The 24,840-nt window shown below is 44.3% G+C and overlaps 1 protein-coding gene across 12 annotated transcripts in view; it reads right to left on the bottom strand.

The window, feature by feature from the left end:
* The window catches only part of LOC115112059 (MAP kinase-activating death domain protein), an 88,278-nt gene that overhangs the window by 44,058 nt on the left and 19,380 nt on the right, over nucleotides 1-24,840 (bottom strand). For all 12 annotated transcript variants that reach the window (XM_065011815.1, XM_029638769.2, XM_029638770.2 and 9 more), the window contains exons 2-9: nucleotides 18,948-19,165; nucleotides 18,148-18,786; nucleotides 15,970-16,273; nucleotides 7,811-7,942; nucleotides 7,244-7,357; nucleotides 6,574-6,654; nucleotides 1,304-1,476; nucleotides 20-255 (exon numbers count right to left, since the gene is read on the bottom strand). In XM_065011815.1, coding sequence (XP_064867887.1) covers nucleotides 20-255; nucleotides 1,304-1,476; nucleotides 6,574-6,654; nucleotides 7,244-7,357; nucleotides 7,811-7,942; nucleotides 15,970-16,273; nucleotides 18,148-18,786; nucleotides 18,948-19,006 — 1,738 coding nt within the window. In that variant the 5' untranslated portion in view covers nucleotides 19,007-19,165. The remainder of the gene's footprint in view (nucleotides 1-19; nucleotides 256-1,303; nucleotides 1,477-6,573; nucleotides 6,655-7,243; nucleotides 7,358-7,810; nucleotides 7,943-15,969; nucleotides 16,274-18,147; nucleotides 18,787-18,947; nucleotides 19,166-24,840) is intronic.

Genomic DNA, 24,840 nt, shown 5'->3' with positions numbered 1-24,840 from the left:
GCTAGGGTAAGGGACTTACTGTTGTGGATCCTCTGAAAGGCCAGGTTGGTGGGGTTGAGAGCCCACTCGCCGTAGTACTCCACGGCCTGGGTGTGCGACAGCTTCTCAGCGAAGCCTGAGCGGCGGGGCCGCGAGGCCAGGAAGGACGTGGCCTGGAAAGCTACCACAGGCCGCGGAAAAAGGCGCAGCGTGCGTGTGTGCATCTGGAAACCCTGGAGTACGTTGGGGGAGTTGAAGAACCGCACCATGGCAACCCTGTTGGAGAAAGAAGGAAAGTTGGGTGGGTTAACGCTTCAAATAGTCGTGTTTAAATTCAAAAAGCTTTCTTGTTTAATCAAATTTACGTATGAGAGACATCTGTTATTGGTATGAGGCTCAAATGAAACACATCGTTTCACATGACATTATGACTGTTGAGTCATATACAACATTGATACAACAGTTGCTCGGATCGGGAGAATAAAGCGCTGCTTTGCATTCTTAACAGCACTATCAAAAGGCACCTGGCCTACTGTTCAGTCATGTGGTCAGGTGCCACAAAGAGGTACTTAGGAAAATTTTAGGAAAATTGCAATTGGCTCAGAACAGGGCAGCACGGCTGGCCCTTGGATGTATACAGAGAGCTAACAATAATATGCATGTCAATCTCTCCTGGGTCAAAGTGGAGGAGAGATTGGCTTCATCACTATGTTCAACACATGTTGAATGCACCGAGCTGTCTGTTTGAACTACTGGCACACAGCTCAGACATCCATACATACCCCACAAGACATACCACCAGAGGTCTCTTCACAGTCCCCATGTCCAGAACAGACTATGGGAGGCAACCAGGACTACATGGAACTCTAATCCACATCAAGTAACTCATGGAAGCAGTACATTTTGATTTAAAAACAGATAAAATACACCTTATGGAAAAGCAGGGACTGTGAAGCAACACAAACATAGACACACGCATAGGCCCTATACACACATGTACACATTGATTTTGTGTTATAGATATGGGGTAGTAGAGTAGAGGCCTGAGGGCACACACAATGTTATGAAATCCGTTATGAATATACTGTAGCATTTTTCAAATGTATAACGCACTTCAGATTTTAAGAATTCAAGTGGGAACAGGGGTCAATCCATAAATTGTTCATATGCAAATAGCTCTTCATATCTATAAAATATCTACAGTATTCAGGGACTAAATCAAATGGAGTGTAAGAATTGAAATTCAACCAACCCCACACATTGCCTTGCATGGATAATATGAGATCTACTTAAAAAAGGACAGAGAAACTTTGTTAAGTCTTGCCTGGTGGCCACATCCACAGAGTCCACGTCGTTGCCGTAGATGAGGGGGTTGAACTCGGTGGAGGAAGGCGACGCCTTGTTCTGGCCGGGGGGGAGCAGGGGTAACTCCTGGCCCTCCTGGAACTTCTCCAGGTTCAGAATGGGTTGGGTGTTGAGACTCATGCTGGCCAGGGCCTGGAGCGGGTAGAGGTGAGGAAGGTTTTAATCAACACACTGTCGTGGAGAGATGACGGGGTCACTCGGCCCCACTAGGGTGCACTCTCACCTCAGGCATCAGCTGAAGGGTGGGGCAACAGAATGGCCTCACTAGGACCAGTGTGGAACAGTCTGTTTGGGGTTCAAAACAGTGCAAGGGAGTAGTACAGGGGTTTGGAGACCTCAAAATTGGATAAAAATGAGTCCCAACTATTATAATTTATTATTTTTGGTTACCCCTTTATTTGTTAATACTTTTTTATTTAGTATTTCGATTTTTTATGTAGTGCTGCTTCATTATTTTTTGTCTGATTGATGTAAGTTCTCATTTGAGAATAAATCATTCATAAAACACAAGGACTAAGCTAGGAGGACTCACAATGTGACCGTTATAAGCTGACAGGTGAGAGTGCGGGACAAAATGAGGAAGCCCGTTTCCCAGCAAATGAATCTGAAGAGTGCCTGTTTCTGCAGATGCCTGAAATGGGAGCGTCATTTGGGAGAGGTCGGGGGAAGAAGTAACAGCAGGGGGAATTCACTAGCACTCTGGGATTTCTGCAGACTCATTCAGGGTTTTGCACGATGTTAGCACAGTGGATCGTTTGATGGCTAGGTCAGTCCTGGACGCAACCTATGTGTTAGAGCAAAAATATGCATATCCACTGTTTGCTTACAGGATCACTCACTGATGAAAAGATAGATGTGCATACATTCCAGCATGCTCAAGCCAAAACTAAGCAGCCAGTAGTGGGTCTTCAAAAATGACCCATTACGAAATCTCTCTATGCCACCAGTCTGTTACAACATCTCAACAATAGTTTATGACACTTCAGAAAAAAATAATAACAAGCAACAACAAAAATATTGAAGTTTGGTGAGGAAGAATATCCGTGCAAGGAGCATGGCACATTCCGCAGAAGGAGAAATTAGGAACCTTATTGTCAGAGGAGAAGATCTGCTTTTGGGTGATCACGGTCAACCTAACCAGACACTAGGGAAGGGGAGGAGGGAGGGGGACAAGAGAGATGCCAGGAAGAGGATCACATGAAAAGGCTGAGCTGACCAATTGCTGAGCAGAATTGAAACGACACATGACAAAAAAAGGTCAAGATTGGAGGCTGTGTGTCCAATTCCCTTTAAATGGATTCCTTTCCTAATCTCCTCTCAAGCCTGACTACAAAACTGCTGAAAGGACGGGGTGCTGGAAAGCAACGTGGAAACCTGGACTAGCCAATAAGTGGGCTAGTGGGGAGAAGGAGATGCCTCCATGTTGCTTTCACATACAGTCCTTTCAGCTTAAATGGTTGCCAAAGAAGAGAGAAAAGGAAAGGTGCCGATTTAAAGAATTGGGACATAGCCAAAGAACAAGAGAAAAAATGAAGTAGAAAAGTAGAGAGAGAAGAGGTGGTGCATGAGAGAAAGAGAACAAACACATTTACAGAGATCAGACCATGACAGAGACACACAAACAAACATGAGTGAGACAAAACCACACACAAAAAGGAACAGTAATGCACCATACCACACCCAACACAAGTTAGCCACGGTTAGCCTGAAGAGGCTATCAATGGTTACCAACTGGGAGGATAACCGGTGGCTACAATGGAGAGGTGATACTTAGACACAGAAGGGAGCAGATCTCTTGACAATAACGAAAAATAATTAAAAACCTTTTGGCTGTTTACTGTCCATACACCCCCCAACTCAAATTATCCCCTCTCTTAACCTGTGAGATGCTGACATACAATGAGTGTAAAAAATATTACAAACACCTGCTCTTTCCATGACATACAGTTGAAGTCAGAAGTTTACATACACCTTAGCAAACTACAGTTAAACTCAGTTTCACAATTCCTGACATTTAATCATAGTAAAAACTCCCTGTCTTAGGTCAGTTAGGATCACCACTTCATTTTAAGAACGTGAAATGTCAGAATAATAGCAGAGAGAATTATTTATTTAAGCTTTTATATCTTTCATCACATTCCCAGTGGTTCAGAAGCTTACATACACTCAATTAGTATTTGGTAGCATTGCCTTTAAATTGTTTAACTTGGGTCAAACGTTTCGGGTAGCCTTCCACAAGCTTCCTACAAAAGGTTGGGTGAATTTTGGCCCATTCCTCCTGACAGAGCTGGTGTAACTAAGTCAGGTTTGTAGGCCTCCTTGCTCGCATATGCTTTTTCAGTTCTGCCCACAAATTTTCTATAGGATTTGAGGTCAGAGCTTTGTGAGTCCAATACCTTGACTTTGTTGTCCTTAAGCCATTTTGTCACAACTTTCGAAGTATGCTTGCTTGAGATCATTGTCCATTTGGTAGACCCATTTGCAACCAAGCTTTAACTTCCTGACTGATGTCTTGAGATGTTGCTTCAATATATCCACATTATTTTCCTCCCTTATGATGCCATCTACTTTGTGAAGTGCACCAGTCCCTCCTGCAGCAAAGCGCCCCGATAACATGATACGGCCACCCCTGTGCTTCACGGTTGGGATGGTGTTCGTCGGCTTGCAAGCCTTCCCCTTTTTCCTCCAAGAAAACGATGGTCATTATGGCCAAACAGTTCTATTTTTTTTTTTCATCAGACCAGAGGACATTTTGCACATGGGGACAATGGCGGTTTTTGGCTTCTTCCTTGCTTAGCATCCTTTCAGGTTATGTCGATGTAGAACTTGTTTTACTGTGGATATAGATACTTTTGTACCGGTTTCGTCCAGCATCTTCACAAGGTCCTTTGCTGTTGTTCTAGGATTGATTTGTACTTATCGCACTAAAGTATGTTCATCACTAGGAGACAGAACGCCTCCTTCCTGAGCGGTATATGACTGCTGCGTGGTCCCATGGTATTTATACTTGCGTACTATTGTTTGTACAGATGAACGTGGTACCCTCAGGCATTTGGAAATTGCTCACAAGGATGAACCAGACTTGTGGAGGTCTACAATTTCTTTCTGAGGTCTTGGCTGATTTATTTTGATTTCCCTGTGATGTCAAGCAAAGAGGCACTGAGTTTGAAGGTAGGCCTTAAAATACATCCACAGGTACACCTCCAATTGACTCAAATGATGTCAATTAGCCTATCAGAAGCCATGGCATCATTTTCCAATCTGGTTAAAGGCACAGTCAACTTAATGTATGTAAACTTCTGACCCACTGGAATTGTGATACAGTGAATGTGAAATAATCGGTCAGTAAATAATTGTTGGAAAAAATACTTGTGTCATGCACAAAATAGATGTCCTAACCGACTTGCCAAAACTATAGTTTGTGAACAAGAAATTTGTGGAGTGGTTGAAAAACGAGTTTTAATGACACCAACCCAAGTGTATGTAAACTTCCAACTTCAACTGTGGACTGACCAGGTGAATCCAGGTGAAAACTATGATCCTTTATTGATGTCACGTGTTAAATCCACTTGAAATCAGTGTAGATGAAGGGGAGGAGACAGGTTAAAGAAGGATTTTTAAGCATTGAGACAATTGAGACATGGATTGTGTATGTGTGCCATTCAGAGGGTGAATGGGCGAGATAACATATTTAACAGTCTTTGAACAGGGTATGGTAGTAGGTGCCAGGCGCACAGGTTTGTGTGTCAAGAGCTGTAAAGCTACTGGGTTTTTCCACAAATGGTCCACCACCCAAACGACATCCAGCCAACCTGACACAACAGTGGGAAGCATTGGAGTCAACATGGCCCAGCATCCCTGTGGAACGCTTTCGACACCTTGTAGAGTCCATGCCCCAATGAATCAAAGCTGTTCTGAGGGCAAAAGGGGTTGCAACTCAATATTAGGAAGGTGTACCTAATGATCTATACACTCAGTGCATACTAACCCATTCTCTGTGCGGGACTGCAAGGACATACCAGCTACCACTTGTTTGTTACTGTTTTGGAGAGCTGAGGACTGCTTTAATCCTCAAAACAATAGAACCTATGGAAATTCACCTTTACCCATATCTTTTCACTCAAATGGCATGTTGCCATATCAGATTTGTGGCTCTGCCAACACACAGGTCTATCTTAAATCAATCGCACGCACACTCTGGGATAGGGCCAAGTGTATCACACACAAATACTGCACTGATTCTGATTCAAAGCATATCAACAAACTATGATATGCAGGGATTTTCAACATGATGAGGTATGATTAGGGATTCAAATTGGGGTTAGTGGGTTTGGATGTTAAAAAACAACCACTGAATGACATTTGGTGACGAGTTGTGATGCATTTTCACGGTGGTGATGAATTATGCCTCGAACGTTCAAATGTGACATTTGTTCATATGGCGGATTTGATACATTTTGTTGTTCTTTTCATTGAACTTTTCTTCATAAAGCATCTTGTGCTTAATATGCTCTTTAAAATCAAATAAACTCGAAAAACAGACGATGACAATGTTGGGTAGGAATAGTTACTGGCAAAATATGCTAATGATAGGCGGGGGTTACTAGATGTTCACTGATAATTCAAGGTGGTTTTAGTTACAATGCTAAACTGATGTGGTACTACAGTGGAATGTTTGATTGGCATTTCACAACACGTGAAGGAGAGGTTTATGAATCAGAACCAGCTTCTAATCTACATATTGTTATTTGGGCTTAGAGGATTTGGTTAGTTCTACTGCTACAGCTGTTACTGAGGTCTCCAGGAGTAAGACCTCAGTATCTGATTTTACCTCCAAGAGCTAGCGCATGCAAAGAAAAGAGAGAGAAAAACAAAAAAAAACACTTGTTTTCGTTAGGACATTACAACGCTTAAGTCAACAATGCTCCCACGCTATATGCATAGTTAGTACATACAACACGGTGAGAGAACAAGGACACCGATGTGCCTGGAGCAATTCATCAAACCTCTTTTGAAACATATCTAAAACTGAAAGAAGAGAAGTTGATCACTTGAAAACAAATAGTTAACACATATGGTAATATTGCAGGTTTTCTTATGTTATGTAATAAAACAATACAAGAGGGTTGAAATAAACAGAGTTAACTGTCGGCAGAGCTAACATACATGCGTCGTGAACGACCACTGAAAATAGTGTATTTCGGGTATGTTGCGACAGGCTATATTTACCTGTTTCAGGTGTTTCTTGAGTTCTGTGGATTCTGGCTCGGGAAGAGGGGGTAGGTGCTCTGCATTGGTGGGTGCTTTGACCTGATGAGCAACAAAGCATGCTTCAATTGTAACATTTTTGCAAAACAACCATGTACACTACACACTCACAAGTGTACACAAATACCCCTTCAAATGTTCAAAGCATACATCAGTCACCATTACCTACTAAATAGTAGATGAAAGGGAAGGAGTTTGTCCCTAGAAAGACAGTCTGGCCTGTGGGTGTGTGTTTTAGCACTGAATGCTCTCTGTCTCACAGAGTGGGAGGACTTTTATGTTGAAGTCAGTTTCTGCACAGGTTTGAAATTAGGATGACAAGAGCTAGGTTTTTCCCTCCTGCATAAAGTCGATATCTAGCCTAACACAATAACGGTCGCAATGAGAAAACTGAACCCCAAATGGGATTTAGCAGTGAAAATAAATACATCTCAAGCAAGTGTCTAGACTCGTCTCCCAATCAGAGAGAATGCCGTATGGAACTCAAATAGACCTGCAAACGAATAGCATAGACCTGCGAACGAATAGCATAGACCTGCGAACGAATAGCATAGATCTGCAAAATAATAGCATAGATCTGCAGAGACCGTGGCAGGGATGCTGAAGCGCACCTCCATTTTGGGGCACTTACCTTGTTACAGTCCAGGTCCACGAGCCAAATGTCGTCGGGCATTTTGAAATCGGATTTGTAGAGGAAGAAGCTGGCAGGCACACCTATGATGTAAGGGGTGGGGGCAAGGAGAAGCTACAAAGGAGAGTAGAAAGAACATTGTATGACGTCACGATCAGACAAAATCCAAATCAGCACACAAGCAAGAATAGCTCCAATAGGAGGAGCCTCACACCATAGACTAAAGCTAGTGGGCTAGAACTCCACTAGGCATGCATTCAAATCCCAGGTACAACTCCCAACATAATACAGGGACTAATCTCTTCTTCAACAGCTACAATCACAAATCACAAAAAAAGCAATGGATGATAAAATTGGCAAATCGAATCATATAAAAATAGTGAAACGTTCAAACGCAATCAATTAGGGTGCAGGAATTCCCCCCCAAATTACAAGTGTGCAGAAGTGTATCCCTTAAAAAAATAAAAAATAAAAAACTCTGGTTCCAGCTATTAAAAAGCCCACTATTTGTTCTCCCTAATAGTACTACAACTACCAGTACTGCAGTCATTGGTTTGATTGGCGTACCTGTTCAGCAGAGGCCATGCAGGTGGGCAGTAGGGGAATGACAGGGAACATGTACTCCAGGGGGTAGATCATGGCTACAAACGCCATGACACTCATGGTCAGGGCATTGTAGTCCCGCGACTGGAGGACCACCTGGAAGACACAAATCAAAACAAACTATTTGAAGTGCATTTAAACATCTCAATTGTAAATTGATACTTCATAAGACTGTTGGCCATAGGTGATCACATGCAGCTTGTTCCATACAAGATACTCAATTACATTCAATGACCATCCTAGTTTTATTCCTTCACAAGAAGAGATGTAGCAATGACTAGTTGATTCAACAGCCACATACAGACCAAAATATGCTGTTTTCAATATACAACAGTGACATGTTAAAGCTTGAACAGCGAAAGGAGGTGCTTCAAGGGTAACCTGACACAGTTTAGAGTATAGAGTAGTACAATATATCCTGGACCTCAAAGCCAGTTCCACTGCTCCCCCCCCCCCCCCCCCCATTACAAAGAATAACAACAAAAAATATCTAGTTAACAGAAGAAAGGAAGACAAAATAAGGACAGAAGAAAAAGGAAAAGAAAAAGGACAACAAAGTGAAACCTCTAAAGAAACAAGAGACCATAATACAAGAATCAGCACTATAGAGAGATAGAACAACAACAACGCAGCCACTGCCAGCTAGCCTACTTCAGCAGTACTGTATCATTTGAATTATTTTAGTCAATAAGATTCCTGCTACGTAAGCTTAACTTTCTGAACATTCGAGACGTGTAGTCCATTTGTCATTCCAATCTCCTTTGCATTAGCGTAGCCTCTTCTGTAGCCTGTCAACTATGTGTCTGTCTATCCCTGTTCTCTCCTCTCTGCACAGACCATACAAACGCTCCACACCGCGTGGCCGCGGCCACTCTAATCTGGTGGTCCCAGCGCGCACGACCCACGTGGAGTTCCAGGTCTCCGGTAGCCTCTGGAACTGCAGATCTGCGGCCAACAAGGCAGAGTTCATCTCAGCCTATGCCTCCCTCCAGTCCCTCGACTTCTTGGCACTGACGGAAACATGGATCACCACAGATAACACTGCTACTCCTACTGCTCTCTCTTCGTCCGCCCACGTGTTCTCGCACACCCCGAGAGCTTCTGGTCAGCGGGGTGGTGGCACCGGGATCCTCATCTCTCCCAAGTGGTCATTCTCTCTTTCTCCACTTACCCATCTGTCTATCGCCTCCTTTGAATTCCATGCTGTCACAGTTACCAGCCCTTTCAAGCTTAACATCCTTATCATTTATCGCCCTCCAGGTTCCCTCGGAGAGTTCATCAATGAGCTTGATGCCTTGATAAGCTCCTTTCCTGAGGATGGCTCACCTCTCACAGTTCTGGGCGACTTTAACCTCCCCACGTCTACCTTTGACTCATTCCTCTCTGCCTCCTTCTTTCCACTCCTCTCCTCTTTTGACCTCACCCTCTCACCTTCCCCTCTACTCACAAGGCAGGCAATACGCTCGACCTCATCTTTACTAGATGCTGTTCTTCCACTAACCTAACTGCAACTCCCTCCAAGTCTCCGACCACTACCTTGTATCCTTTTCCCTCTTGCTCTCATCCAACACTTCCCACACTGCCCCTACTCGGATGGTATCGCGCCGTCCCAATCTTCGCTCTCTCTCCCCAGCTACTCTCTCCTCTTCCATCCTATCATCTCTTCCCTCTGCTCAAACCTTCTCCAACCTATCTCCTGATTCTGCCTCCTCAACCCTCCTCTCCTCCCTTTCTGCATCCCTTGATTCTCTATGTCCCCTATCCTCCAGGCCGGCTCGGTCCTCCCCTCCTGCTCCGTGGCTCGACGACTCATTGCGAGCTCACAGAACAGGGCTCCGGGCAGCCGAGCGGAAATGGAGGAAAACTCCCGCCTCCCTGCGGACCTGGCATCCTTTCACTCCCTCCTCTCTACATTTTCCTCTTCTGTCTCTGCTGCTAAAGCCACTTTCTACCACTCTAAAGTCCAAGCATCTGCCTCTAACCCTAGGAAGCTCTTTGCCACCTTCTCCTCCCTCCTGAATCCTCCTCCCCCTCCCCCCTCCTCCCTCTCTGCAGATGACTTCGTCAACCATTTTGAAAAGAAGGTCGACGACATCCGATCCTCGTTTGCTAAGTCAAACGACACCACTGGTTCTGCTCACACTGCCCTACCCTGTGCTCTGACCTCTTTCTCCCCTCTCTCTCTCCAGATGAAATCTCGCGTCTTGTGACGGCCGGCCGCCCAACAACCTGCCCGCTTGACCCTATTCCCTCCTCTCTTCTCCAGACCATTTCCGGAGACCTTCTCCCTTACCTCACCTCGCTCATCAACTCATCCCTGACCGCTGGCTACGTCCCTTCTGTCTTCAAGAGAGCGAGAGTTGCACCCCTTCTGAAAAAACCTACACTCGATCCCTCTGATGTCAACAACTACAGACCAGTATCCCTTCTTTCTTTTCTCTCCAAAACTCTTGAACGTGCCGTCCTTGGCCAGCTCTCCCGCTATCTCTCTCAGAATGACCTTCTTGATCCAAATCAGTCAGGTTTCAAGACTAGTCATTCAACTGAGACTGCTCTTCTCTGTATCACGGAGGCCCTCCGCACTGCTAAAGCTAACTCTCTCTCCTCTGCTCTCATCCTTCTAGACCTATCGGCTGCCTTCGATACTGTGAACCATCAGATCCTCCTCTCCACCCTCTCCGAGTTGGGCATCTCCGGCGCGGCCCACGCTTGGATTGCGTCCTACCTGACAGGTCGCTCCTACCAGGTGGCGTGGCGAGAGTCTGTCTCCTCACCACGCGCTCTCACCACTGGCGTCCCCCAGGGCTCTGTTCTAGGCCCTCTCCTATTCTCGCTATACACCAAGTCACTTGGCTCTGTCATAACCTCACATGGTCTCTCCTATCATTGCTATGCAGACGACACACAATTAATCTTCTCCTTTCCCCCTTCTGATGACCAGGTGGCGAATCGCATCTCTGCATGTCTGGCAGACATATCAGTGTGGATGACGGATCACCACCTCAAGCTGAACCTCGGCAAGACGGAGCTGCTCTTCCTCCCGGGGAAGGACTGCCCGTTCCATGATCTCGCCATCACGGTTGACAACTCCATTGTGTCCTCCTCCCAGAGCGCTAAGAACCTTGGCGTGATCCTGGACAACACCCTGTCGTTCTCAACTAACATCAAGGCGGTGGCCCGTTCTTGTAGGTTCATGCTCTACAACATCCGCAGAGTACGACCCTGCCTCACACAGGAAGCAGCGCAGGTCCTAATCCAGGCACTTGTCATCTCCCGTCTGGATTACTGCAACTCGCTGTTGGCTGGGCTCCCTGCCTGTGCCATTAAACCCCTACAACTCATCCAGAACGCCGCAGCCCGTCTGGTGTTCAACCTTCCCAAGTTCTCTCACGTCACCCCGCTCCTCCGCTCTCTCCACTGGCTTCCAGTTGAAGCTCGCATCCGCTACAAGACCATGGTGCTTGCCTACGGAGCTGTGAGGGGAACGGCACCTCAGTACCTCCAGGCTCTGATCAGGCCCTACACCCAAACAAGGGCACTGCGTTCATCCACCTCTGGCCTGCTCGCCTCCCTACCACTGAGGAAGTACAGTTCCCGCGCAGCCCAGTCAAAACTGTTCGCTGCTCTGGCCCCCAATGGTGGAACAAACTCCCTCACGACGCCAGGACAGCGGAGTCAATCACCACCTTCCGGAGACACCTGAAACCCCACCTCTTTCAGGAATACCTAGGATAGGATAAAGTAATCCTTCTCACCCCCTTAAAAGATTTAGATACACTATTGTAAAGTGGCTGTTCCACTGGATGTCTTAAGGTGAACGCACCAATTTGTAAGTCGCTCTGGATAAGAGCGTCTGCTAAATGACTTAAATGTAAATGTAAAATTGTTCCCCTCTAATCAGACACTGATTTAGACCTGGGACACCAGGTGGGTGCAATTAAATATCAGGTAGAACAGAAAAAACAGCAGGCTCCGCACCTTGTAGGGTAAGAGTTGAATCCGAGCTGACGAGGTACAAATCTGTCGTTCTGCCCCTGAACAGGCAGTTAACCCACTGTTCCTAGGCCGTTGTTGAAAATAAGAATTTGTTCTTAACTGACTTGTCTAGTTAAATAAAGGTAAAAAATTATAATAATAATAATAAAATAAGATACGCCTGCTATATATAAAATCAGTGTATGGGTAGTGTGGGACTAGGTCTTCAATAATCCAGTGAGATTGTGAACAACATTTTTCAGTTGGCCATTTAAATCAATATCAAGAGTTGGACATATAATAGGGGTGAGAACGTTTAAATATTTAAACGATATTGGGATCCTTAACGTAAAGAAAAAACCCTAACAGCAATATTATTATTTTTTAATTTTTTTTATTCGACAAAATTAAAATCACAGTGCAGCTGGCTCGCCTGCTATTTCGTTAATGATGCGAGTGTGTGTTCAGTCTGTTGCATGTAGAATAACCTAGCCTATTCATTAATGATAGGCCCTGCTTTACTGAAGTTGCGAGACATTGCAAGCCAAGAAATTACGAAATACAGCGTTCCATAGCGAGATACAGCGTTGACTGCTGATAGACAGGCCTAGTGCACAGATCTGACAGTCTGGTTGGTAGCCGACCTGCCTATACTGTGCCCCTCCGCTCTCTCTCTGTCCCTCTCTAGCTAACTATGAAAGATGCGAGTGTTGGTGTTCTTGAAACTACACCAACTAATCAGCCTCCTACGTTCCAAGGATACTGGATCTTAGGAGTCGATTCCTAGATGAAAATGTGTTCTTTCTACTAAATGTCTTGGCAATTCACATTTTTTAACAAATTATAAAAGTACTTTTTTAGGAGAGTGGTTTGCGCACAGATTGCAGGCATTCAGGCTGCACGCAGGCGGTTTAAGATTATTTGATTGACAGTTCCATAGTGTACCCTTACAGACAAACAAACATGCCGTAGCCGAGACGCTTTCAAGGGTATTTGACTGCGGTCCATTGGGAAAATATTCCGCCGGACAGGTGACCCTGAAGATTCAAATTTGAGCACTAAATGCACCAGGGCCTTGCATGAATAGGCCAAGGCGTCCACTGTATGATATTTATACATACATTCATTCATACATACAGTTTAAGTCAGAAGTTTACAGAAGCTTCTAATAGGCTAATTGACATAATTTGAGTCAATTGGAGGTGAACCTGTGGATGTATTTTAAGGCCTACCTTCAAACTCAGTGCCTCTTTGCTTGACATCATGGGAAAACAAAAGAAATCACCCAAGACCTCAGAAAAAAATTGTAGACCTCCACAAGTCTGGTTCATCCTTGGGAGCAATTTACAAAACGCCTGAAGGTACCACGTTCATCTGTACAAACAATAGTACGCAAGTATAAACACCATGGGACCACACAGCCGCAATACCGCTCAGGAAGGAGACGCGTTCTGTCTCCTAGAGATGAATGTACTTTAGTGCGATGAGTGCAAATCAATCCCAGAACAACAGCAAAGGACCTTGTGAAGATGCTGGACAAAACCGGTACAAAAGTATCTATATCAACTGTAAAACGAGTCCTATATCGATTTAACCTGAAAGGCCGCTCAGCAAGGAAGAAGCCACTGCTGCAAAACCGCCATAAAAAACCCAGACTACGGTTTGCAACTGCATATGGGGACAAAGATCATACTTTGTGGAGAAATGTCCTCGTCTGATTAGACAAAAATAGAACTGTTTGGCCATAATGACCATCGTTATGTTTGGAGGAAAAAGGGAGAGGCTTGCAAGCTGAAGAACACCATCCCAACCGTGAAGCACGGGGGTGGCAGCATCATGTTGTGGGGGTGCTTTGCTGCAGGAGGGGCTTGGTGCACTTCACAAAATAGATGGCATCATGAGCTAGGAAAATTATGTGGATATATTGAAGCAACATCTCAAGACATCACTCAGGAAGTTAAAACTTGTTCGCAAATGGATCTTCCAAATGGACAATGACCCCAAGCATACTTGTGGCAAAATGGCCTAAGGACAACAAAGTCAAGGTATTGGAATGGCCATCACAAAGCCCTGACCTCAATCCCATAGAAAATGTGTGGGCAGAACTGAAAAAGTGTGTGCGAGCAAGGAGGCCTTACAAACCTGACTCAGTTACACCAGCTCTGTTAGGAAGAATGGGCCAAAATTCACCCAACTTATTGTGGGAAGCTTGTGGAAGGTTACCCGAAACGTTTGACCCAAGATAAACAATTTAAAGGCAATGCTACCAAATACTAATTGAGTGTATGTAAACTTCTGACCCACTGGGAATGTGATGCAAGAAATAAAAGCTGAAATAAATCTGAAATAAAAAGTGTCATTTTGCACAACCTCGAGAGTGCACAATTGCTTCTCTATAACGGGTTACTGATTAAATTTAAAAAACTATTTTGATAAATGTATTCATAGGCTACTATTTCATCCCTCAGAGAAAATATAGGCCTAGTATCGACATCTACGGCCAGCTGGCCTTTCAATCTATCGGTTAGGTTATCCGAGACACGACCCAGTCGCTAACTCTTTTTGTTCTATATCTATGGACACGACCCAGTCACTCATTACTAAATGATCCGCTCTTATTCCTTGCTTGTAGCTGCATTTGCCTAAGAGATTCAGTTGAGTAAAATCACAACGTTACTAAAACTATCCTAAAACTACCCAGACCAGAACACTTCAAACGGCAGGCCTATCCCTACCAAAAATGTGATTCAGCAGGCCTATCCCTACCAAAAATGTGATTCAAAAGGTATGTGACTAATTCGTTAATTTTCTATTACAATTTATGTTATAAAGATAAGCATTGTATTGTAAGATTATAGGAGTAACTCTGGTAGGCCAAAAATATTCAAGTTCAACTGTTGGAGTCAATTAGAGCATCGGTGCGCACTGCCTTCATATCATTGGCCTGCAGTATAGCAGGCTAATAGCCACAATAAACCTTCACAAAAGTTCCTAAACTTCATTAGTGCAATACAGTATCAAAAGTAAGTCAAACTTTTATATGGAAAATACGAGCAGGATAGTATATTGGAGCAAACATTATTACAGTTGGAATTTAATTAATTTTAAATTTTTAAATTTTTAAAATTTAAAATTTTAAATTAATTAATTTAATTACTCAGAATGAAACAAATCTCATCAGTTTTGAACAGCCTGTATTGCTGCATTCACCAAGAAAGGCTAGTGCCTACCGTACCCAACAAATGACAGCAATAGGCTAACTATAATTATTTTACAATAGGCCTACTTTGAACGCATCTTAAACGAAATACAGAGCACACAATTAAAAAATACAGATCGAACTGAATTCAGCCAACGAAAATGTCTCAACAGAATTTTTTTTTAAACACGTTTTGCATATTTAAAGACCTGGTTTAGATAAATATGCATTACAATAACAATGATATACAGTAATGATAATGAAAAAAAAAGTATTATAAATACAAAAAATAAAAAACGTACATAATTGCATCCTACCTGAATAGAGTTGCACAGTAGCTTGCATTTGGCCGCGCCAACTTTCTTCCCATATTTGTCTACTACTACATACGTAATGGGAATATTATTCTGCATTGTGAATTGGCATCGAATTTTATGATTTAAAAAAAGAGTTAACGGGAAAAAATGGCAGTTGAAACATTAAGCAAAATTGTCCATCGTTCACATCCCTAACATATAGCTGTTGAGGGCAGGAACACACAACAGTACTCATTCCACTGACACACCTAGAAGGCAATGGGTTGATTTGTGACTGGGCAATAGCCATATTTAAAGGCAGATGCCGTGTTCGAGAGTATCACAATCTTGATATATCATGGGTTAATTGTGACTGACTGATCTACAAATAATATTGAGTAGTTATTTATGATGCAAGGTCATTTGTGGATCAGTCAGTCTTGTCTTGCCTTTAAAGTCGGCTGCAATTATTCTGAGTCGCTGATCACCGACTGCACCAACTGACTGATCGACAAATGACTTTGTATCCTAAATAACTACTTATTATGATTTGTAGATCAGTCTGCTCAGTTGCAGATTTGAAGCTCTCAAACACGGCTATAAAGTAGTTCTCAGGGTAAACTCCATTCAAAACGTCAGCCCTTTCCCCTAACCTTGTGCTCCAGCAGGATGCAGCTGAGCACCATGAGGCAGGCATCCACACCCAGCAACTCCAGGGGCAGGTGCAGGGGAAAGTCCACCATGGAGAAGCGAGAGTTGTCGGGCAGGGCGAAGGTGAGTGACGGCTGCATCTCGTGGGGCAGCACCTCCACATCTACGCGCCGTTGGCCCGCCACGGGCACCGGAGAGCGCAGGAGGCGGTAGACCCAGGACTCGATCTCCCGCAGGTCAGCCAGCAGCTGGCTGCCCTTCTCCTCTACCAACAGGGCCCCCGTGAACACGCGCCACATGGTGTCCCTGAAGGGAGAATGACAAGTCAGTCAACAAACTAACAACAGACAGTTTAGATACACATGGAGAGGGAAATGGTGTCCCTGACAGGAGACAGTCAACAAATCATATCACAATCATATTTCTCAACAGGTGATAAGAGCAAGCACATCCTGGGAGATAATCCACCCAATCAAACTGTACCACAACTCCACCTGTTTACATAAATTATTCTAATATTGGGCAAGCTCTACATCATCAAAACCTTATAACTACATTTACACAGACAAAGCACATTCCCTGTGCATTCTACTGTAAGTTGTCATTGTGTAATGAGCAAACAACATGCCGATATAGGCCGCCGATATGTCGACAGCCATCCACTCTGAACGTACACACCCTTACACACAACCTGGCGGCATTAAACCCTCTTTGCAGTTGCCTGGCATCTGTTGGCGAAGGAGGGAGATTAATCATTAGCTCGTCAGAGCTCGCCCTGGGCCACCGCCCACTGCAGCTACTCCCTGAAGGCAGTCAGAGACCTCAATCTGTCAGCCGAGCGCTGTGTGTGTGTGGTGTATTGGTGCATGTCATAGACTTATAGGGAGTGTGGAAGTGTGACTGTGTAAGCGTTTGTGTGTGCGTGTGTGTCTGTCTGTGCGCCTGTGTGTGTGTGTGTGTGTGTGTGTTGCAGCAGCAACCTGCAACGCAGTAGACTGACACAGTATTATGTAAGGCAGCACAGCCAGGGCTCTAAAGTGCTCACCAATTTGGACGCATATATGACTTAATATTTTGCTATACTACCGGGGGTTTTATTATGGGAGCACCAGTGGAACTAAAAGAAAATCTAAAATAAATACATGTCTAATAGTGTTTCACCGCAACGCTCTTCTCCACACTGCTCAAACAAGAGCAAATAAATAAGTTAAAATTATTAAAATAATAAGTTCCAATTGCAGCCTTATTTTCAATATAATCTCTAAGGAAACATAATAGAACTTGTGTTCTATAGTAACATTAACATTTTGCTTATTGCATGTAAAACTAAATGCTTTTGCATGGGAATGTCTCATATCCTGTGTGCGTAAAGGTGCACGCACACAATGTTCTCGGATTTTCATCAATTGCCTTGCATGAACACCAGCTGACAGCAGCATGATAGGCCATGTGCCAGTGTGTATGTGTGTCTTCGAGAGCAGGGGAACCATGCATTTCCTACAGCTTTTGTTAGGAGAACCTACAATAGGGGACAAGGCAAGGCCATGCTGACTCACTGACACTCCAAGAATTAAAGGGAGACCATAGTGTTGTTTAAAAATGTAATGAGTGAGGCAATTCCATCTAGTCCATTAAATGTCATGAGTGGGGTTGAAAGGCCATACGAAATTGGTACATTGTCCATTACCGTATTTTCAATAGGTTTTTATTCCCAATTCATTAACTCAATTTCAACTAATTCCTGGATTTCAAAACAATTACTTTTATTTTAAAAAACAAGTAGTTGCGTATTGGAATGTATTTGAAAAAACACATACATTCCCACGCATAATAATTGTTTTAATGAATACTTCCAAATACAAATCTTCCAAAATAAGTGCTTACGACTAATACTAAACTCATCTTTTCTTGCTTTCAAATAGAGGTGGACAACCACTTGTGGTTGCAACTGAGCTGGGTGGGTTAAAATAAAAACAGCCTAAATAAAAAACTATTGACCACATACCTTTGAATCACATTTTTGGTAGGGATAGGCCTACGGTTGGAAGTGTTCTAGTCTGGGTAGTTTTAGGATAGTTTTAGCAACGTTGTGATTTTACTCAACTGAATCTCCTGAAAGAAATGATGGAAACCAGGGGGATGCATTGTTTGATAAGCCTGGCACTATGCATAGGTCTAACCTCTGAGTTCCGCGTGGCAGGCCGACGCGCTGGGTCAACCTGTGACTGCAGCAGTCCACCATTCTCTTGAGGATGTACAGGCACTCCCTAAAGGTGGAGAAGAAGGGGTAGTGGCTGATCATGCACAGCGAGGTCAGCGTGCTGTCGCGGTTCCTATTGACCATTTTGCCAGTGCTGCGTTTGTGCCGAGGGGACCTGCCGGCATTTGGCTCACCACCGGGCGGTCCCGGCTCCATGCCTGGCGTGGACGTGGCGGTTGTGTCGGCACTGGCAGGTGTCGGCAACGTGGAGGCAGTGGGGCAGCCACCGCTGCCATCGGAACCCTCGCTGGTCGCTTCCGCTGTCTGTGCCGCCGTTCCACCACTACCTGCCTTGTCACGGCGGTGCCCCCCACGCTGGAAGGAGCGGTAGAAGTTGACGCAGATGCCGTAGCGCGTGATGCCCGAGTCTTTATCAGTGAGTGCGAAGACGAAGGAGGTGTCGTCACGCAGGCTGACCCGGCGCTGCCGGATGCTCTGGCATCCCTCAGGCTGACAGAAGAAGACCACATCCGGGGACAGGGGGAAGTCCGGGTGGTCCTCCAGCGGGTAGCGACGAAGGAGCTGGGGGGTCTGGGACCCGGTCTCAGTGCTGGGCTGCCTGGAAGGTAGGATGGAGGGAGAATTGGCATAGAAACAGTATTGTATTAAAAAAAATATGCAAAAATCACAAAAACAAAGGCCTAACAATATAATGTGAGGTAGTAGGAATCAGTTTGGGATTGGACTGTTATCTCCCAACCATCCCCACGAAGTCCTCACCTGGCTCCGACCACCACCAGGTAGTCCAGCAGACGGGGGCACATTTTCTTTTTCTCCATCTTTGATTGATGACGTCTTTAAGTCATGGCCACACAGACATATATCACCTCTCTGGTCAGTCAGCAGCTGTTCAATCACGAAGAGGCAGGGTTAGGTGTAGGAGGAGCATGCAGGACTTTAGTGGTCATTGTGGACATCTGAGAAAAGAATGGGGAAACCTGTAAAACAAGAAAATGTAGTGTGTTACGTCTACGGTTATGGTTTTCAGCTTTATTCGGTCACTAAAACCTTGTTCACACTGGCAGTTTGAAGTGACTCAAATCCTATTTTTTGGCACACAAATTTTTCCTGCAGTCTTTTTTTTTTTTTTTTTCACCTTTATTTAAACAGGTTGGCCAGTTGAGAACGAGTTCTCATTTACAACTGGGACCTGGCCAAGAAAGCAAAGCAGTGCGACACAAACAACAACACAGAGTTAGACATGGCATAAACAAACGTATAGTCAATAACACAATAGAGAGAAAAATAAATATGAAAAACTCCTGCAGTCTGAACAGCCCAAAAGCACATGGAATGGGATATTTCAAGCCACATACAAATCTGATTCCTGGCCATGCGATTTATTTTCTCTCAAGTTTTTAGACTGTTATTTGGCATATTTTGTTGCTTTCTAGCTACTCTGTTGACAGTTTGACGAGAACATGCGGTAGCTAACTAGCTTGTTAATTGTTACCAAACAAATTAGAGAAAGTGCTAGAAAGCTGAAAAACTACCTAGATAGTTAGTTGACTGCTGTGGTCAGCCTAAAAAGACTTGTTTTGATAGAAAGCACGAGCACCGCCAATCAACCTACACCACTGCGAGCACACCCGTCGTTACTATGAAAACTAGCATAGCCATGTCAGCAAATGACCGCGGTCTGAATACACACAAATGCAATTTGATCAATTGTAACTTACTGTTTGAAAAGTCAGTATTTCAAAACGGATTTGAGCATTAAGGCCTGCTGTGTGAACAAGGCTAAAGTAGCTAGGGTAATTGTAACATTTTTTTTATGGAAATCTATTGCCTAAAAAAAGTGTCGGTAAATTGAAAAAGCAGCTAACCACACAATGCTTATTTGTTTAACACTGTTTTGTAATTCAAGCTTGTCTAGCTAATACTGCTATGACAAGCTTGAACAAGTTTGTTAAAAAATTACTACTTTGAGGTAGTAAATCCGTGTGGATGACGGATCACCACCTCAAGCTGAACCTCGGCAAGACGGAGCTGCTCTTCCTCCCGGGGAAGGACTGCCCGTTCCATGATCTCGCCATCACGGTTGACAACTCCATTGTGTCCTCCTCCCAGAGCGCTAAGAACCTTGGCGTGATCCTGGACAACACCCTGTCGTTCTCAACTAACATCAAGGCGGTGGCCCGTTCCTGTAGGTTCATGCTCTACAACATCCGCAGAGTACGACCCTGCCTCACACAGGAAGCGGCGCAGGTCCTAATCCAGGCACTTGTCATCTCCCGTCTGGATTACTGCAACTCGCTGTTGGCTGGGCTCCCTGCCTGTGCCATTAAACCCCTACAACTCATACAGAACGCCGCAGCCCGTCTGGTGTTCAACCTTCCCAAGTTCTCTCACGTCACCCCGCTCCTCCGCTCCCTCCACTGGCTTCCAGTTGAAGCTCGCATCCGCTACAAGACCATGGTGCTTGCATACGGAGCTGTGAGGGGAACGGCACCTCAGTACCTCCAGGCTCTGATCAGGCCCTACACCCAAACAAGGGCACTGCGTTCATCCACCTCTGGCCTGCTCGCCTCCCTACCACTGAGGAAGTACAGTTCCCGCTCAGCCCAGTCAAAACTGTTCGCTGCTCTGGCCCCCCAATGGTGGAACAAACTCCCTCACGACGCCAGGACAGCGGAGTCAATCACCACCTTCCGGAGACACCTGAAACCCCACCTCTTTAAGGAATACCTAGGATAGGATAAAGTAATCCCTCTCACCCCCCCTCCCCCTGAAAAGATTTAGATGCACTACTGTTCCACTGGAGGTCATAAGGTGAATGCACCAATTTGTAAGTCGCTCTGGATAAGAGCATCTGCTAAATGACTTAAATGTAAATGTAAATGTAGGTAGTGTGTGCCGTGCACATGCACAGTTTTACGGACTCTACAGAAAGGAGAGTTCCCAGGAGTGTGAAGGTGAACGGAAAGGCTCTGGAGCAACGAACCGCCCTTGCTGTCTCTGCCTAGCCGGTTCCCCTCTTTCCACTGGGATTTTCTGCCTCTAACCCTATTACAGGGGCTGAGTCACTGGCTTACTAGGGCTCTTTCATACCGTCCCTAGGAGGGGTGCATCACTAGAGTGGGTTGAGTCACTGATGTGATCTTCCTGTCTGGGTTGGCGCCCCCCCTTGGGTTGTGCCGTGGCGGAGATATTTGTGGGCTATACTCGGCCTTGTCTCAGGATGGTAAGCTGGTGGTTGAAGATATCCCTCTAGTGGTGTGGGGGCTGTGCTTTGGCAAAGTGGGTGGGGTTATATCCTTCCTGTTTAACCCTGTCTGGGGGTGTCATCGGATGGGGCCACAGTGTCTCCTGACCCCTCCTGTCTCAGCCTCCAGTATTTATGCTGCAGTAGTTTGTGTGTCGGGGGGCTAGGGTCAGTTTGTTATATCTGGAGTACTTCTCCTGTCCTATCCGGTGTCCTGTGTGAATTTAAGTATGCTCTCTCTAATTCTCTCTTTTTCTCTCTCTCGGAGGACCTGAGCCCTAGGACCATGCCTCAGGACTACCTGACATGATGACTCCTTGCTGTCCCCAGTCCACCTGGCCGTGCTGCTGCTCCACTTTCAACTGTTCTGCCTGTGATTATTATTATTTGATCATGCTGGTCATTTATGAACATTTGAACATCTTGGCCATGTTCTGTTATTACCTCCACCCGGCACAGCCAGAAGAGGACTGGCCACCCCACATAGCCTGGTTCCTCTCTAGGTTTCTAGAGGGCATATATCTTAAGAATCTACGATCAGTTGTCTCTTTTATGTGACCAACTTTTCAGTTAGTTAGCCTTTATGCATCATTATGATTACACTTTTAGTTTTGTTTGGGGGTGATGAAAAAGCAGCCAGTTAATACAAATGGCTCTCTATTCTATGCAAGTCTTTTTGAACCAGGTGTATTTCTTGGAGCATTGCTATATCAACATGGTTTCTTGCTAGGACATCAAGACAGCTGGAACATTTCATAGGACCGTTTAAGCCTTTCAGATTCCAAGAGAGAATAGCTAGCATTACCATTGTTTAAAAATAGATATATATTATTAATGATGTAATTGTTATCTTTAGTGTTAATAACCACCCCCCCTCCCCGAACCACTTCCCTCCATTCCCTGGTTCACCACCCAAAGGACATCCAGCCAACTTGACACACTGTGGCAGGCATTGGAGTCAACATGGGCCAGCATCCCTGTGGAATGCTTTCAACACCTTGTAGAGTCCCATGCCCTGACAAAATGAGTCTGTTCTGAGAGTAAAAGGGGGTGTAACTCAATATTAGGAAGGTGTTCCTAATGTTTGGTATACTCAGTGCATGTGCTCTATGTATAAAAATAGAAATACATTCTATAATCTAGATCTTCACAATAATTAAATCATGGCCTTTAGGCTAAGTCCTAATAATGATCAGTTGTCTCTGTATCTAGGTTAGCAACTACTGTTGCTACTCAATTAACACTATTGGTAATCACTGTAGAAAGCTAGATGTACTCACCTTTTTATCTAATTTGATTAGTATTAGCTATCAACACTGCACTTTCAAATGGTGAATGCATGACGTTTAGCGCTTATAGACAGCTAGCTAATACGGCAAGAAAGAAATCACATTTCGTTGTGTGAAAAAATATGCAGCCAAGGCTATATTACATGAGTGTGCTGATGCTAGCTAAAGAAAGTTCTAACTAGTGCTTGATAACTACGTCGCACATGGAAGTATGAATACAAGGAAAACGCACAAACACCAACAGTGGCATTTCTGTGTTGAATCTACACCTCTACTGCAAAATGTGACAATAAGCTCTCCTTCAGGCAATTTCTATACTGAGCCTCCTTTCTGTTGGAGGCACTTGTAGGACTTAGGGAGACTTTTCAATAGCGGGTCTCAAAATAAGCAGCTTAGGGGGTAAAGGGGTCCTGTGCGAGAGATCTTCCGGGAATGTAAGCTCCCTCAGAGCTTGCACTATAGTCCAGCCATCACTCTAACAGGTACTGGCAGCAGGCTCAGCAAACAGGAGTAACCATGACCATCCCCCACTGCTGAACCACTTGGATAAGAACCAAATATACCCAAAATTGTATATTTTATGATAAAAATGGTACATTAATACTAGATACCGTTACATTTTGCATTTGACCTTTTAGTAATTTAGCAGATGCTCTTATCCAGACCGACTTACAGGAGAAATTATGGTTCAGTGCCTTGCTAATGGGCACGTAGACAGATTTTTCACCTCTTAACCGCTAGGCTACCTGCCGCCCACTTAAGGAACATTTTAAAGATTGGAGGCAGTCTGGGAAGCGTGTCAGTCAACAAGGGTGGTCATTTGAATCAAATGGCTGCCATTTGGATTTCCCTGTACTTAGAATGTTGAAAATGGAACAATACAACTCTACCTTTTTGAATGGGATGTATGGTACACAATACTAAGGCTACCATTACTTATTATGCAAGCACTGTTTTGGAACATGTCATATATCACTCTAATCCACAGATACAGTATCACACAATATTTTGAAATCATTAGGAGCACGCTGAAATGTTATCCTATCAATTGAGAGATCAAAATATCAACAAAAATCTGACTTAGATAGCATTTTGGGCACATTTCTGGACATGTTTTCAAAGGCATCTCAAAAAACACAATCCATTTGATTGTATTAGCATACCACTTACTAATGAAGTTATGGCCAACTCAAATTATAGAACAGTAGGGTTGGGCAGTATTCCAGATTTCCATACAGTTTCTGTACCACACTGTATTACCGAATGTGCACACAAGGGCGGTTATTTGAAAAAACAGGGTTCTTGGTCCAGAAGGGGATTGAATGTGCCTGCATAACCAATAAACTTAATCATGACATCTAGCAAGTTAGCAAACCAAATGCATATCTGTAGACCTGAGCTGGATATAATTTATTTGACACATCTTAGACTTCTTATAGTTATAAGCAGTGGCGTATACCAGGGTATCGCCCAAGCCTATGGAACAGTAATTTAAGGGGCACATTTCCACCACAAGTTAAGGACACATATACACTGAGTGTATAAAACATTAGGTACACCTGCTCTTTCCATGACAGACTGACCAGTTGAAAGCTATGATCCCTTATTGATGTCACTTGTTAACCTCTTGAAACTAGGGGGCACTATTTTTATTTTTGGAAAAATAACGTTCCCAAAGTAAACCGCCTATTTCTCAGGACCAGACGCTAGAATATGTATATAATTGACAGCTTAGGATAGAAAACACTTTAAAGTTTCCAAAACTGTAAAAATATTGTCTGTGAGTATAACAGAACTGATATTGCAGGCGAAATCCTGAGAAAAATCCAATCAGGAAGTGACTCTTATTTTGAAACCCCTGTCTTTCTATACATCCCTATTGCCCATTGAAAGGGATATCAACCAGATTCCTTTTTCTGTGGCTTCCCTAAGGTGTCTACAGCCTTTAGACGTAGTTTCAGGCCTTTATTTTGAAGAATGAGCGTAAACGACTACATTGCGTCAGTGGCCAGCTGAGGGCTCTCAGAGTGATTCTTGCGTAAAAGACAGAGGTAGTCATTTTTCCTCTCGCTCCTACTGAAAAGCCAATTGTCCCGGTTGATATATTATCGAATAGATA

This window comes from Oncorhynchus nerka, linkage group LG27 (genome assembly GCF_034236695.1).
Source record: "Oncorhynchus nerka isolate Pitt River linkage group LG27, Oner_Uvic_2.0, whole genome shotgun sequence".
Classification (NCBI taxonomy): domain Eukaryota; kingdom Metazoa; phylum Chordata; class Actinopteri; order Salmoniformes; family Salmonidae; genus Oncorhynchus; species Oncorhynchus nerka.
The sequence above is the reverse complement of the archived record's forward strand: the minus strand, read 5'-3'. Positions and strand labels throughout refer to the sequence as shown.